Raw genomic sequence first — 16,965 nt, forward strand, 5'->3', positions numbered from 1 at the left:
GGGAGGCCCAGAATAAGAGGATAATGCAGGAAAATCCTGAACCCACCTCTTCCTATGGACTAACTGAATCTACAGCTACATAGGGAACAATTTTCTCTGAAAAAGAAAACAAGAACTAAGACTAGCTGAGTGGTTACTACATGGTAGGCAACCAACCAACCCACACGAAAGCAGGTAAGGGTAGTTGAGACACAACTACCCCGGCACTGTGACCCACAATCAGAAAGACTCAAACCCCCAGATTTCTCCCCAAGAAGCAAGAGATTTGAATCTCATATTGGGTACCCCAATTTTTAAGACCTATACCTGAGAAGAACCTCCCAAACATATATTGTATACAGGGCTTGAGACTCCCAAGGCTCTCGTCAACTGACTAGTTCGTAAAGAGCTTGCATGTGTATGGGCCCATCCACTCCAAGTCTCAGTGCAAAGGCAGCAGACTGAAAACCGCACTGTAGTATGTCACTATTTGCACATGACATGGTACTATGTATGAAAAACCAAGGCGCCACCAAAAAACTATTAGAACTAACCAGGAAATTCACGAAAGTTGTAGGACTCAAAAATCAATAAACACAAATCTTTTACATCTCTAGACACTAATAATAAACTATTAAAAAAAGAAACTAAGAAAATCCCATGTATGACTGCATCAAAAAGAATAAAATGCTTAGAAATTTCACCAAGGGGGTGAAAGCCCCGTACACTGAAAACTACAACACACTGTTGAAAAAAGTGAAGACACAAATAAAGAGAAAGATAATTTGTGCTCGTGGATGAGAAGAATTATATTGTTAAGACGTCCATACTCCCCCAAGCAACCTACAGGTTCAGTGTAATCAATATTCCATTAGCATTTTTCATAGAAACAAGCATTCCTAAAATTTTTATGGAATCACAAAAGGTCAGATCACTCCACAAAGGCATCATGCTTTCAGATTTCAAGACATACTATAAAGCTATGGTAATCAAAACACTATGGTATTGCCATAAAACAGACACGCAGATCAACAGAGCAGAATAGAGAAGCAAGAAATAAACTCATGCACATTCTCTCTCAAAAATAAACATTTAAAAAAATGGATTAAAGGGCTGAGTGGCTCACTCGGTTAAGCGTCTTACTTCGGCTCAGGTCATGATCTCGCAGTTTGTGAGTTCGAGCCCCGCACTGGGCTCTGTACTGACAGCTCAGAGCCTGGAGCCTGCTTCGGATTCTGTGTCTCCCTCTCTCTCTGCCCCTTCCCTGATCATGCTCTGTCTCTCAAAAATAAATAAATGTTTAAAAAAATTTAAAAAAACGGATTAAAGATTTGAACATAATACCTGGAACCATAAAACTTCTAGAAGTAAACACAGGTGGTAGGCTCCTTGCTATCAATTTTGGTGAGAAGTTTTTCGGATTTGACCAAATGCAAAGGCAACAAAAGAAAAATAAACAAGTTGGACTGTACCAAACTAAAAAAGGAAACCATCAACAAGGTAAAAAGGCAACCAACCTCGTGAATGGGAGAGAATATCTGCAAATCCTGTATCTCATAAGAGGTTAATATCCAAAATATAGAAAGACCTTGAGGCTACAACTCAATGTCAGATGAAAACGTGGGTAGAGAATATGAATAGACATTTTTGTGAAGTCGACACACATGTGCCTAACAGGTACGAGAAAAGGTGGTCAACATCACCAGTTTAGGGAGATGCAAATCAAAACCACAATATCACCTATTAGAATGGTTGTATCAAAAAGATGGGAAATGACAAGTGTCGGAGAGGATGTGGAGCAAGGGGAACCCTCATGCATTCTTGGTGGGAAAGCAAATAGGTGCAGCTATGATGGAAAACATGGAGTTTTTTCAAAACATTGATAACAGAATTGCTACATGATTCAGTCATTGCATTTCTGGGTATTTATCTGAAGAAAACAAAAGCATTAACTTGTAAAAACACATATACCCCCCCATGTTTAGTGCAGCATTATTTACCATCGCCAAGATCGGGAAACAACCTATGTGTTCACTGGTGGGTAAATAAATAATAAAAATGTGGTATTTTTACCGGTGGTCATAATACAGTGGAATTATATTCAGCCATAAAAAGGAAGGAAATCTTGACGTTCGCAGAAACATGGCTGGATCTTGAGTGAATTGAAATGTCAAAGATAAATGGTGTATGTTCTCACTTATAGGCTGAATCTCAAAAAAACAAAAACAAAAAAACCCACCAAAGAAACCTGAGCTCAGTAATACAGAGAATAAAGTGGTTGTTGCAAGTGGTTGGGGTGTTCAGAGGTGGCTGAGATGGATAAAGGGGGCCAGAGAGTACAAACTTCCAGTTATAAAACAAATAAGTGCCGGGGATGTAATGTAAAGCATGGTGGCTATAGTTAGTAATCGTATCCTGTAGATTTGAAAGCTGCTGAAAAAGTAGATTCAGATTTTTCATGACACGAAAAACATTGTTAACTATGTGAGCTGATGGAAATTAGATTTCCATGGTGATCATTTTGCAATAGGCACAAAAATCAAATCATCAGGTTGTATGCCTGAAACTAATAGAATGTTACCTATCAATTACATCTCAAAAAAAAAAAAAAAAAAATCCACCCAGAGTCCGAATGCTGTATTCCTAAGCCATTATGTAAGACTGCCCTCCTGTTCACTTCCAGGAGGTCAGAAGCTTGAAGTTTAAAAAATGAGCCCATTCTGTGCCACGTTCATTGTTTTCTGACAGCTACACTGGGCCAGCACGTCGGTTTACATGGGGTTTGCCCTCTGCCAGCTTTTCTTTGGACTCACTTGTTCATGACTATGCTTTTCATAGTTAGGGTGCTGTTCACTCTTGGAATTCCGAGCAGTCCCTGTGAAGTAGTGGCAAGGAATGAATGACCCCCTGAAATTCATGGGCTGGTTGCCTTGACAGTGATGCAAAACAGAACACATTTTTCCCATGGCATCTCTAAGGTATACAAATGGGGCATATAATGCAAGGACACTATAAGAAATCCAATCCATCCGTCATCCTAAAGCCTGGCTCATTTAACTTAAGATCAGTTTGGATCTAAAAGTTACCTTTGTAGAGTACATGGAAGAATGCCGACTCATAACTGATTATTTCCATTTGTGTCATTTCTGAACTATCTCCTAAGCCCGCTGGGGACATACTTGTTGGGCAATTCATTTTGTTTCATTTATTATGTAATCTTATTTCCTTAGAATCTGCTGTAATTCACATCAAGCAGTGCCATATTTGGGCCATCATTTCTTCCCCTCCTACGACTTTTTCCATTTGTTAAACTATTTAGGAGATGTTGCAGTTGATGCTTCGACATTCTGATAAGAAATAGCTGTGTAAATGCAGAAGGAGAAAAGTCGATTCTACGTGTTGGGACACCAGTGCCATCTGTCCAAGAAAGAAAACCCAAGGTCGGTCTAACGTGTAACAAAAATCAAAGACAACACCACCAACAGCGAAAACCCTTTAACAACCCCTTACTGTGGACTTCTGGTCTCAGGTGGTGATGTAAGAAGACCCTGAACTCACCTCTTCCACAGACACACCAAATCTGTACCTGCATATAAAACAATTTTTCCTGAAATGGAATGGAGTGCCGACTGAATAACTTCCGCACAAGAAAAGACCATGTGGAGAATGACAAGAGAGAGAAGACATAGTAATGAAGGGAACTCTCCCCCTGCCTTGGCCCAACACTGTGAACTGCAGCAGTTTATTTATTTATTATATTTTAAGTTTGTTTGGGGTGGGGAGGGAATGAGAATGAGTGAGGGAGGGGTAGAGAGAGAGAATTCCAAGCAGGCTCTGGGCTGACAGGGCAGAACTAACGCTGGGCTCGAACTCGTGAACTGGGAGATCATGACCTGAGCTTAACTAACCGAGGCAGCCAGGCACCCCGGAACTGTAGCAGTTTAAAAGGGCAGCTAGGACCCAAAAGATCTGGCCCTAGAACTCCACCAGATGGCAGGGGGAGATACCCAAATGCTAGAGATCTCTCCAGGCTGCAGGGGCTGGTGAGCTGCAGTTTGTGCTCTCCCTTCACCTTGATAGCACAGAGGCAGAGTCCAGAGCCAAAGTTGTCCTGCTGCCTCAATGAGCCTTAAGTCCTTAGCCCACACCAGCCCTGAAAGCCCTGGAGAGTGCACGTGTGTGCGCGTGTACACACACACACACAGCCAATACAGTTTAAAAGAAGAACTAGAATCTAAAGGATCAACTGGAACTGAATCAAGCGGTGGGGAGCCGCTGGGACTCTTTCTGGCTCAGAGGGGTTAGGTGTGCCAAATAGGTTACATTCCTCTTCCACCTTGACAATGTAAACAGGGGCATGGGCTGGGGGCCCTAGTTAGTCCCCTGGCCCATGTCAGCCCCAGCTGTCCCATCAAGGCAGTCCCAGCTGGGTGCACACTGGGACACCCCGGTCAGTGCTCACTACATCTCTAGCCACCTCACCAAGATGACACATGCGTAAAGTACCCAGGAACACTCCCGGCCCACAAGTTGGCTCACAACTTTCCAGGGCACCCCTGATGCCCCAGATCTCCTGGCTCATGCCTTCTTGGCTCCAAAGAGAGCTTGCATCTACTTCACCTTCTACTGTCCTCCCAAGGTGCCTCGGCACAAAGAGCCCTGGGACTGCCCTGGCCCATGTCCACTTCAGCTGTCCTGCCAGGATGCTCTTTGTGCAGAGAGCCCCGGGACCCCTGGGCTTGTAGCCATTTCAGTTTCAGGTGTCCTAGGACAAGTCCTCTCTGCTCAGAGAGTGCCAGGAACCCCTGGCTTCCACCCACTTCAGTTTCAGCTGCCTTATCAGTGCCCCTTCTGTGCAGAAAGAACCAGGATGGCCCCAGCCAATGCCCACTTCAACTTGAGCTATCCTGCCAGGGTACCCTCTGCACAGAGAGTGCTGTGATCCCCTGGCTCACCGCCACTTCAGCTTCAGCTGTCAGCCTACAGTGCCCTCCGCACAGATTGCCTCGGGACCACCCCAGCACATGGCTACTTCAGCTCAGGCCATCTCACCAGGGTGGCCCCAGCACGGAGTGAGCCGGGACCCCCAGTCAGCCCACTAAAGTCACCAGGCACATACAGTCTACACAGGGGGAGACCAGGCACAAGACCATCCCTTCTAATTTAGAAGTAGCTGTTCTTCCTGCTTCATAGAAACAGACGAAGAAAATCAAGCAAAGTGAGGAGACAAAAGAAAGAAAGAAAAAGACAAACTTCAGAAAAGAGCTAAATGAAATATAAATAAGTAATATATCTGATAAAGAGTTCAAAATAATGGTCACGAAGAGATGCTCACTGGACTGGAGAAAAGAGTGGAAGAACTCAGAACTTCAACAAAGAGACAGAAGAAATATAGACAATGAAGAATACATTAACTGAAATTAAAAATACACTACAGGGAATCAACAGTAGGTTAGAAGATACAGAAGAATGGATCAGTGATCTGAAGACAGGGTAATGCACCTGAATGGAATAGGGAAAAAAAATTAAGAATGAGGATAGGTAAAGGGATCTCTAGGAAAACATAAAGTGAACAGCCATTCACATTATTCCCAGAGGGAAAAGAGAGAGAGAAAGGGACAGAAAACTCATTTTCAGAAATCATAGCTGGAAATTTAACTAACTTTAGGAAGGAAACAGACATCCATTTTCCAGCAGCAGAGGGAGTTCAAAACAAGACGAATCCAATGAGGTCCACACCAAGACACATAATAATTAAAATGGTAAAGATTAAAGATAAAAGCAGCAAGAGAGAAACAACGAGCTACATACAAGGTAAACCCCACAAGGCTGATTTTTCGGCAGAAATTCTGCAGGCCAAAGGGAGTGGTTGATATAGCTGAAGTGCTTAAGAAAAAAAAAAGAGAAAGCTACAAACAAAAATGCCTTGCAAGATTATCATTCAGAATTGAAGGCAAGATAAAGAGTTTCCCAGTCCAACAAAAGTTGGACGTATAGCATCACTAAACCAGCTTTATAAGAAATGTTAAAAAAAAAAAAAAAAACACTTCATTAGGTAAAAAGGCCATAATTAGAAGAAAATTATGACAGGAAAAAATTCATAAGTAAAAGAGAACATACAGTAAACAATCACGTATGGAGCTAGTAGTAAAATCAATTATATGTAAAAAATTAATTCAGGAGGCTCACAAAAACATATGACAACATATACAAAAAATGTGGAGGGAGGTAGTAAAAATGAAGTTCTTTTAGAATGTGTTCAAACTTAAGTTCCCGTTAACTTAATACGGACCACTATATACTTCAGATGTTATACATGATCCCCATGGTAATCACCAACCAAAAACCTATAATAGATACACAAAAAAATAAAGAGAAAGCCAAGTATAACACTATAAAGAGTCATCAATCACAAGAAAAGAGAGCAAAAAGAAGAAGGGAAAAAGAACTACAAAAACAACCAGAAAACAATACACAAAATGGCAATGAGTACATATGTATTAATAATTACTTTAAATGTAAATGGTCTAAATACTCCAATCAAAAGACAGGGTTGTGGAATGGATAAAAAAACAAAGCAAACAAACAAATAAAAAACAAACACCAAGACCCATTTATACGCTGCTCACAAGAGACTCACTTCAGACCTAAAGACACATACAGACTGAAAGTGAAGGGATGCAAAAAGATATTCTATGCAACTGGGAGCAGGCAAAAAACCCAAATAAAAATAGCCAGGGTAGCAATGTTTATATCAGACAAAACAAACTTTAAAACAAAGACTGTAGCAAGAAACAAAGAAAGACATTACATGATGAGAAAGGGATCAATCCAACAAGAGGATTTAACAATTGTAAATATCTATGTACAACTTTGGAGCACATAAATTCATAAGCAAAATGACACAAAGGGAGAAATTGGTAGTAATATAATAAGTAAGGGACTTCAACACCAGACTTCTACCAATAGACAGAACATCTAAAAAGAAAACTGATTGATAAGGAAACAGAGGCCTTGAATGGCACATTAGACTACATGGACCTAACAGATATACCTAAGAGTCTAGCCAAAACCAACAGAATTTACATCCTTTTCGAGTGTACATGGAACATTCTCGAGGACAGATCACATGTTAGGCCCCAAAATATATCTCAGTAAATTTAAGAAAATGGAAGTAATATCAAACATCTTTTCAAACCACAACAGTAGGCAACTAGAAATCAATTACAATAAGAAAAGTGGAAAAGACCCAAAAACCTATGGATGGAGGCTAAACAACATGCTACCCATCAACTAATGGGTTAACAGAGAAATCAAAGAAGAAACAACAAAATATACAGAAACAAATGAAAATAAAAACACAATAGTCCCAAATCTTTTGGAAACAAAGAAAGAAGTTGTAAGAGGGAAGTTTATAGCAATAGAGGCCTAACTCAAGAAGCAAGAAAAAAATTTTTTTTCAAATACACAACATAAACTTACACCAAAAGGAAATATAAAAAGAACAAAGGTAGTAGAAGGAAGGAAATAATAAAGATCAGAATATAAATAAATGAAACAGAGACTAAATAAACAATAAAAGATCAATGAAACCAAGAGCTGGTTCTTTGAAATGATAAACAACATTAATGAACCTTTAGCCAGACTCATTGAGAGAAAAGGAGGATCCAAATAAATAATATCTGAAATGAAAGAAAAGTAACTGACATCACAGAAGTACAAAGGATTATAGGAGACTACTATGAAAAACTATATGCCAACAGATTGGAGAACTAGAAGAAATGGATAAATTCCTAGAAGCATACAATCTTTCAAAAGTGAGTCAGGAAGAAATAGGAAATCTGAACAGACCAATTACTAGTAATGAAATCGAATCAGCAACTAAGGAAAAAAAAAACAAAAAACAAACTCCCAACAACAAAAGTCCAGGACCAGATGGATTCATAGGTGAACTCCACCAAGCATTTCATCAAGAGTTAGTACCCATTCTCCTCAAACTACTGCATAATAAAGAAGGGGAAGAAGAACCTCTAATACGTTCTATGAGACCAGCATTACCCTGGTCAGTACAAAAACCAGAGAAAGACACTACAAAAACAGAAAACTACAGGCCAAAATCCCCGATGAACATAGATCCAAAAAGCCTCCACAAAGTATTAGCAAACCAAATTCAATGATACATTAAAAGGACACCCACCATGATCAAGTAGGATTTATCCCAGGGATGCAATAGTGGCTTAGTATACACGAATCAATCCATGGTGCTCTACCACATTAATAAAGTGAAGGATAAGAATCATATGATTATTATTTTAGCAGGTGCAGAAAAAGTATTTCACAAAATTCAACATTGATTCATGGTAAAAACCCTCAACAAAGTGGGTTTAGAGGGAACATATCTCAACATAATAAACGCCACATATCAGAAACCCACACCTAACATCACATTCAATGGAGAAAAACAGAGAGCTTTATCCTAAGATCAGGAACAAGACAGGGATGTCCACTCTCACCACTTTTACTCAACATAGTATTGCAAGTCCTAGCCACAGCAATCAGACAACAAAAAGATTTAAAAGGCATCCAAATAATTAAGGAAGAAGTAAAACTGTCACTACTATTTACAGATAACATAATATTATATAAAGAAAACCTGAAAGACTCCACCAAAGAACTACTGGAATAAATGAATTCATTAATGTTGTAGAAGACAAAATTAATATTCAAAAATCTATTCCATTTCTCTACACTAATAACGAAATAGCACAGAAATTAAAAAAACAATCCCGTTGACAGTAATACCAAAAACAATAAAACACCTAGGAATAAACTTAACCAAGGAGGTAAAAGACTCGGGATCTAAAAACTATAAAACACTGGGGTGCCTGGGTGGCTCATTCAGTTGAGCATTCGACTTCAACCCAGGTCATGATTCTGTGCTACATGGTTTCAAGCCCTGCGTCAGGTTCTGTGCTGATGGCTCAGAGCCTGGAGCCTGCTTCCGATTCTGTCTCCCACTTTCTTTTCCTCTCCCCCACTCTGTCTCTGTCTCCTAAAAATAAACATTAAAACATTTTTTTAAAAAAAAACTATAAAGCATTGATGAAAGAAATGTGTTTCTATAAAAAAAAAAAAACTATAAAACATGATGAAGATGACCGAAAAAATGGCAAAAGATTCCATGCTCATGCTTTGGAAGAATTAACATTGTTAACATGTCCATACTACCTAAAGCAATCTACAGAGTCGTTGCAATCCCTATCAAAATATCAAGAGCATTTTGCACACAACTGGAACAAATAATACTAAAATTTGTATGAAACTATAGAAGACCCTGAATAGTCAAAGCAATCTTGAGAATGAAGAACAAAGCTGGAGGTATCACAATCCCAGATTTTAAGATATACTACTAAGCCATAGTGAAAGCAAAATAGTATGGCACAAAAATGTACTCACAGATCAATGGAACAGAGCAGAGAACCCAGAAATACACCCACACCGATATAGTCAGTTAATTGGCAACAAAGGAGGCAAGAATACACAATAGGGAAAAGACAGTCTCTTCAATAAATGGTGTTGGGAAAACTGGACAGATGCATGCAGAAGAATGAAACGGGACCACTTTCTTACACCATACACAAAAATCAACTCAGAATGGATTAAAGACCTAAATAGGGGACCCAAAACCATAAGACTCCTGAAAGAAAACAGACGTAGTAATTTTTTAAATATCGCTCTTTAGGAAAAACAAACAGCAGCAAAAATACACCGAAGTAAAAAGCATCTGCACAGTGAAGGAAACCATCTCAATAACACAAAAAGGCAGCCTGGTGGATGGGAGAAGATATTTGCAAATGTTATACTTGATAAGGAGTTAACATCCACAATGTATAAAGAACGTATACAACTCGACAGCAAAAAAACCCAAAAAACAAAAAACTGATGAAAAAATGGGCAGAGAACATGGATAGACATTTTCCAAAGACATAGATATGGCCAACAGACATATGAAAAGATGCCCAGCATCACTCCTCATCATGGAAATGCCAATCAAAGGCACAATGAAATATCACCTCACACCTGTCAGAATGGCTATACACACACACACACACACATATGTATATGTATATATACATATACACACACAGAGAGTATTACCCAGCCATAAAAATGAATGAGATCTTGCCATTTGTGACAACATGGATGGACCTAGAAGGGATTATCCTGAGTGAGATACGTAAAACAGAGAAAGGCAAACACTGTATGATTTCACTCATACATACAGAGATCAACCTAGTTCCCAAAGGGGATAGGGACGAAAGGATGAGAAAAATCAGTGAAGGGAGGTGGGAGGTACAGGCTTGCGGTTATGGGATGATTAAGTCACAAGGATAAAAGGCACAGGGAATCTAGTAAATGGCAAGGTCATAGCCTTGTGTGGTGACAGATGCTGGTCACACTTGTGGTGAGCACAGCATCACATACAGACTTGTTGAATCCCCATGTTGGGCACCTGAAACTAATGTAACATTGTGTGTCAACAGTATCAATGTAAAAAAATCCTTGATATTTATTTTAATAATAAACAAATGGGAAGAAACAATGAAGAAACATAAACTCAGTTTGGAATCAGGAACCTCTACGTTTGGGAATGATTCTACCGTTTAACGGGGCTAGAAAATTCTACATCTCCAACGGAATTTCTATTAGCTTACTACAGAAATACCTCATTAATTAGAGAAACTTTCCATAGGAATATACACCAGAGTAACAATAACACACACACACACACACACACACACACACACACACACACACAGAGGGAGAGAAAAGTAGAAGTCTCTTTTCAACTTTGTAATGAATCCTAAACTCAAAGATTGGTTAAAGGAAGGATATCCAACAGCCGTGTATATCTATGAAGGCCTCCAGACCCCAGGCCAGTAAGAGCATTAGGGCATCTCTCTTCTGGCGTAAAAGAACATCTGTGAAATGACTAGAGGTGACTAGGATTACAGGTGAACATTTGAATGGCGTGAGAAGCCGGCGCTGTGAAAGACACAACTCCAGATTATCTGGGTTACTGCTGAGAGCTTTTAACACAGATGATTATAATAAAATCTGGAGAGACACTGAACTCCTGGAGGCCAGAGAGATTTATTCATGGCCCCTGACCTTTGCACATAAATACCTAGTCTACCATGAGTGTGCCCTTGTGGGGAGGAGCATTTTACCACTGACATTCTTTAGAACTGCTGGTGCATGGCGATCATAAACAGCAGAGTCACTTTTAGTTAGTTTTATAACTGTCTTATATTCTCAGCAGATAATGTACCCGTTATGTCCATCCCCACCCCCCAGTTTTGTATACAACTGAGACATTTGGACAGTGATTATTTTCTTGGGACCTCCTGAGATATAAGAGCCCTGATGTGGCACCTGCTGATGGATCAACTGGGGACGGGCACCTCACCCATGTCCCCATGCTGCCATTACCCTTAAGTGCCATGCCCCAGTGTATCTCTATTAAATGAGCAACGAGCCATGGCCTGGAACAGGAAGGGCAGGGAGAGGAAGTTCCTGGGAACTAAGTAGATTATGAACCAATGAAATGGTCTAGAAACTAGGGTCTAGTTCATTTCTATGTTTTCTGTCCTGCCTTGTTGACAGACATTTGATTTCTCGATAAAAGTTTGGCAACCATTGAATTCATGGTGCGTGCTGGAGGTGAGCTGAATCTGGATACCGTTTAACAAGTCTTTTATCCTGATTCACTGTGACCCTGCCGCCCTTCTACTTTTAACTTCCCTGAATGTGCGTCCGCTGTGGCAACACAGAGGGACCACGTCCCAGAATTAGGGACAAGAGATTGCCAAATGTGCGGCCCGAATCAGATCTCTCCGAATGGGGAACTTTCCCTGCTTCATTCCTGTGTCCGGCTGTGTGCCTCCTCTGTCCTATGCGGCCCAAAGCATCTAAATAGTACACACCCTTCCAGTTTATTACTGAATGTCTGAGTTCATTTATTCTGTGATCAGGGGAGGGCTAGAATTGGCTGCCAGTCCTAAAATGCCCTCAGGCCTGGATCTTCTGGGGTTGGACTTTACCGAGAGAGGACTGAGAAGCATGAGTTTATTAGATGCGAGAAGATGTGTCCACAGCTGGGGGGGAGGCTGGGGTGCTTGTCTAATAGATCACCTGCTAGTGAGTCAAGTAGTATGTAGGGCTCCCTCACGGGCCACTTAGGCTGCTGTGAAACACTGTTCAGTCTCCCACCCCAGGCTACCTTTGTCATTCCCCTTACTTTATGTTACAAACAAAAGCTTCCTATAGTAGCACGAGGAGGAGATAGGCCATGTGCCTCTGCTGACATTGAAATTTCCACATTTTACTTAATTTGGAAAGTATTCCTTTTTTTTCTTAGCTGTTAGGCTCCCAAGGGCCATTCCTTTTCTTTACTGGTAACCAGTTTAACTGGCACAGGCCAACCTCAATGTCTTGTGAGCACTAAAAGTTAACAGCAGAATAAACTCAGAGAAAAAGCTAACTAAGGAAACTTCTGACCATGCAGTCTAACTCGCTGCAGGTGGACAAGGCGGGCTTGCTTATGCGGGAAGCTGGTTAGAGATGCGGGTCCTGTGTTCTGAAACATATCAGCAGCTGCCATGTTTTATCCTTTACTGATATCTAAACATTTACCCTTCAGCTCTAATAATCCTTCAATTATTACCTCTCAAATGGTAACACTGAGAACTGGAATACGTACAGATAACTCAAAACGCAGGATCACGTGGAAAAGGATGATGTCAGTATATGTAAATGTAAAACACTTCCTGGCCAAGATACATTCCATCACTTTGTTCTGCACAGCAGCCCAAGTGGTCGAAATGGGAGTTCTCACCTGGGGTCTTGAAGTTCCTCAGCTGGGAGGGGGTATCGTAAACTTCAAGGATCCAATCACCGGTGGCTCGTTCTCCCCAGCAGTGAATGGTCATGAACTCCCAGTTTTTAAATCCTTCCATGGAATGATCAAAAAGCCTGAGGGAGAACCAGAACACGTTGTTTTGTATGTTGTTTAGAATTCGGTGAAGGCCAAATCAAGACCACAACCAACCATCTTTTTCTATCCATCAGCATATCCAGCTCAATACTGGAGCCTGTCTTCCTCCGGGACACGGACAGTTAGTAGACCCAACCATGCATCGTGTTTTGCCACAGGGAAAAAGGCACAGAGCCGGCCTTGTACTGGTACATCTGGAAAGGGTAGACATTTGAGTATCAGGGAAACCGGGCTATGTATGATTCTACCCCAAAGACTGATAGAACCAAGTGCTGAAGTCGTGGAGAAGCTGAGGCTCTCCTAAATAAACTGCCTACGGAAATGCCAAATGGTACGGTTTGGTAATTTTTTTTAATTTTTTAAAACATTTATTTATTTTTGAGAGACAGAGTGCAAGTTGGGGAGGGGCAGAGAAATAGGGAGACACAGAATTCGAAGCAGGCTCCAGGCTCTGAGATGTCTGCATAGAGCCCGACACAGGGCTTGAACCCATGAACCATGAGATCATGACCTGAGCCGAAGTTGGACGCTTAACCGACTGAGCCACCCAGGCGCCCCAAGGTAATTCTTACCATGTCACTCAACAATCCCTCTTCTAGATATTTACCTGAGAAATGAAGACCTAAGTTCATACAAACTTCAAAGGAATGTTCACAGAGTTTTATTCATAATCACTGAAAACTGTTAACAACTTGAATGTCCATCAACTAGTGAATGGGGAGACAAGCTCTGGTATATACATACAATCAAATACTACCCAGTAATAAAAACTACTGAACTACTAATAAATGCAACCCCATGGATTAATTTCAAAAGCCTTTAAGCTAAATGGAAGAAGTCAGACACAAAAGACTATGTGCGGTATGATTCGATTCATGACATTCTAGAAAAGGCAACAGGAACAGAGACGGACCAGCGGCTGCCAAGGGCTGGGAGGGAAGAAGGGAGCATTGTAGAAGTACTGCAGATGATAGAACCATTTTGTGTCAAAACTCATTAAATCACACATATTAAAAAGTGAAATGTATTTTATGTAAATTATGCTTCACTAAAAAGACACTGCCCACTAATAACCAGTTCAGGGAGTCATGGCTGGAACTCCAGCATAGATTCTCTTCTAGCTCTTTCAATGATTTGCTAAGCTCCTAATTCCCTACGTGAAATCTTTGCCTGCTTGAAATAGCTAGAATTATTTGCTTCCTGTGAGGTAATCCTGAGGGATATAAAATATGAAGGGAAATAAAAGAAGAAAACTCATCAAAAATAATAAAGAGATGTCAATAGATAATGTATAAAACTAGCACTTGAAGAAGGAGGCGTATCATTTATATAGGCACGTTGTATAGATCTGATTGCCCAAAGAGATATCCAAAAGATTTCTATAGGGGGGTACATGGCTGGCTCGGACAGGAGAGCACGCAACTCTTGACTTTGGGGGCATGAGTTCAAGACCCGCATTAGCCATATAGCCTACTTAAAAAAAAAAAAAAAGTTGTCTATAGAGATAGAACCCAGAAGGCAAGAAGTTAAAGATGGGGAAACCATGTCTGGGGCACATCTGTCCTTCAGTGGAGGCAAAGTTCACAGCAGCTGGAAGTTGACGGTATTCAGAACATGCAGTCCACTCTCTGTGCCTTAATTTCATGATCGACAAGGAAACCGGTAGTTATAATCTGACATTTTATGTATATCCTCCCACTGGAAGGAAACGCACCCTTCAAAAAACAAAAATAACCTGTTTAATCTCTTTATAATTTAATACACTAGAATTCTGATGTGTTACATACAAAAGTGTCCTATCAGTATGTTTGAGGATCCCTCTAAAATGCCAGCTGGATTCTGAAGCCGCAGGGCTGGGGGGTACACCTGGAATGTAGGAGGTAAATGGGTGACCCTCGGCAGTTTTCCCTAGAGAAAAGCAACAAACAGGAAAATCACCTCTACGCGTTCCTTCGCCCTTGGAAGAAGAAAAAGAGAAAGTACTTATCAGCATGCTCAATGTGTCCCGTAGTCCGAAAGTTTGGGAAAATTTGAGAAAGGCTGAGTTAGAGCTGAACAGATCTCTTCAGTGGAGAACATCTCAGATCTTTGGAATGTTCAAAGGCTTTGTTAATTTCCACAACGGGGTTAATGGTAGGGAGTGACTTTTCAAAGCTTATATGAATGAAAAGCCCCTTTTCTTTATTTAAACTATCTGTATGCTATCTGTAAGGGTTAGTTCTGAACAGGGGAGTGTGGCATTTGAACAAGAACCATATTAGACGTGGTGGCTTTTCCTCATGAATGGAAACAGTGACTCCTGACACAAATGTCTTCCCCATGTAAAAGATCTTCAATAGATCAGGGATGGTACATTTTATGGAGATCCTGTAATTCATGCACAGGGCTTGTTTTGCAAGCCAACAGCTTGAAACTGGATGTGGCCAGGAAACAATTGCTGGCTCATTATATAACTGACTTACATACATAGAGTCTTTCACGTAAGTAAACTCAGAGGGTGGGTATGTTGGATGAAAAGGAGAAACAGCAGTGGGCAGGAGGAGCCTTTCCAAATCACCCTTATCTTAGACAGATGTTACTAAAGGGAGTAGTTGACATAGAAATGGGTGGAGGCAGAAACTAATCTAGAACCACTTCTTAGCCCAGAGAGTTCTGATTTAAGGCTCCAGTTTGTTGAAGCCATTGTGTCATTTGCGGGCATTGAGGCAGCAAGTTGTCACATAATACCTTTCCAAGAGTGCCGAACTTAAAAGCAATTCCCCAACAGTTTAGACAGAACGTTTGGCTCATTGCCTCATGTCCAAAAACTACAAAGGAGACTTGAGGCTCCCATCACATGAGGGCAGTCTTGTTTCCACAACCCCAGCCAACTTCTAATTACTCATGGGTCAGTTATTTGACTGCTGGATTAGTGGACCCTGTGTTTCTTCCCTTCCACCCTTTCCTGGCCACCTTTGAAAATCATTCCATTGCGGCCGATCGCTTTTAAATCACATTTGGAACCTGAATTAAATATAAACTGGGTGCCAAGAAGAAATATCCATACTCGGCATTCAAGTAAGTGTTTCAAAGCCCACATACAAATGGGCTTTGTCTATCTGGCTAAGCGGCTTCCCACCCTGGTCTCTTCCCTTTATGCAGAGCTGAATGCTCATTAATTTCATGTGGACATAAAAGTTGAGGAGAGGAATTAAAATGCAGCCAAACACGATCATTGCCTTTTACTGAAAGAGTTGATGGGGAAAGAAATAGACACTGATTGCTGGTGTTGTTTTCGACTAGCTGGGCATTCATGTTTCTAATCTCACCCTATTCTTTATTTTATTCTGATGTACCACTTAAGCCATTCCCTATTTTTAGCATTGTAACATTTAAAAACCCTGCCTCATGTAGATTACAACAGGTAACACTGGTAGTAGATTCTGTTTGTGTTGTGAACAACATACTTGCTCAAGACAAGCAAGTGTCATACGGTCACCAGCTAAACAGATTCTCATTGTGTGGTCTCCGTCCATCAACTAAAAAGTCCAAAGCCCAGTTAGCGCATCTGTGCTGTGCCAACAGTGAAGAAACCCAACACGTTATTAGCCAACGTTATTTTAGCACGGGTAAAATGTCAATAAAGCAGGGCCAGTGTGCGGAAAGCTGGAGTAATAAACTCTGTGCCCGAATCACATCTTTTTGCAGTGAAATCCTGTTCTGTCAAAGTTGACCTCATCATCATGTGCTCGATGAAATGATATGTGCGTGTGGGAGCACAAATTATGCATCCAGTTATTAAAATGGTGCCCCACAGCCCTATCCCTGTGAGTGGTTTTCAAATAAATTACTTTGGATGAAGCCTGGTAGAAAAGATTGCCGTTGAGTGTAGTACATCCTTTTGAGGAATTAACTCAGGAAATAACTCATATAATTAGTGCAAGCTCCCC

At 40.8% G+C, this 16,965-nt stretch overlaps 1 protein-coding gene across 4 annotated transcripts in view; it reads right to left on the reverse strand.

Annotated features, from left to right (window-relative positions):
- PCSK5 (proprotein convertase subtilisin/kexin type 5) overlaps positions 1-16,965 on the reverse strand; it is a 462,552-nt gene that overhangs the window by 178,030 nt on the left and 267,557 nt on the right. For all 4 annotated transcript variants that reach the window (XM_077759370.1, XM_077759369.1, XM_077759368.1 and 1 more), the window contains exon 13: positions 12,878-13,014. In XM_077759370.1, the coding sequence (XP_077615496.1) occupies positions 12,878-13,014 (137 nt within the window). The remainder of the gene's footprint in view (positions 1-12,877; positions 13,015-16,965) is intronic.

Source organism: Crocuta crocuta, unplaced genomic scaffold, assembly GCF_008692635.1.
Source record: "Crocuta crocuta isolate KB4526 unplaced genomic scaffold, BGI_CrCroc_1.0 scaffold41, whole genome shotgun sequence".
Classification (NCBI taxonomy): Eukaryota; Metazoa; Chordata; class Mammalia; order Carnivora; family Hyaenidae; genus Crocuta; species Crocuta crocuta.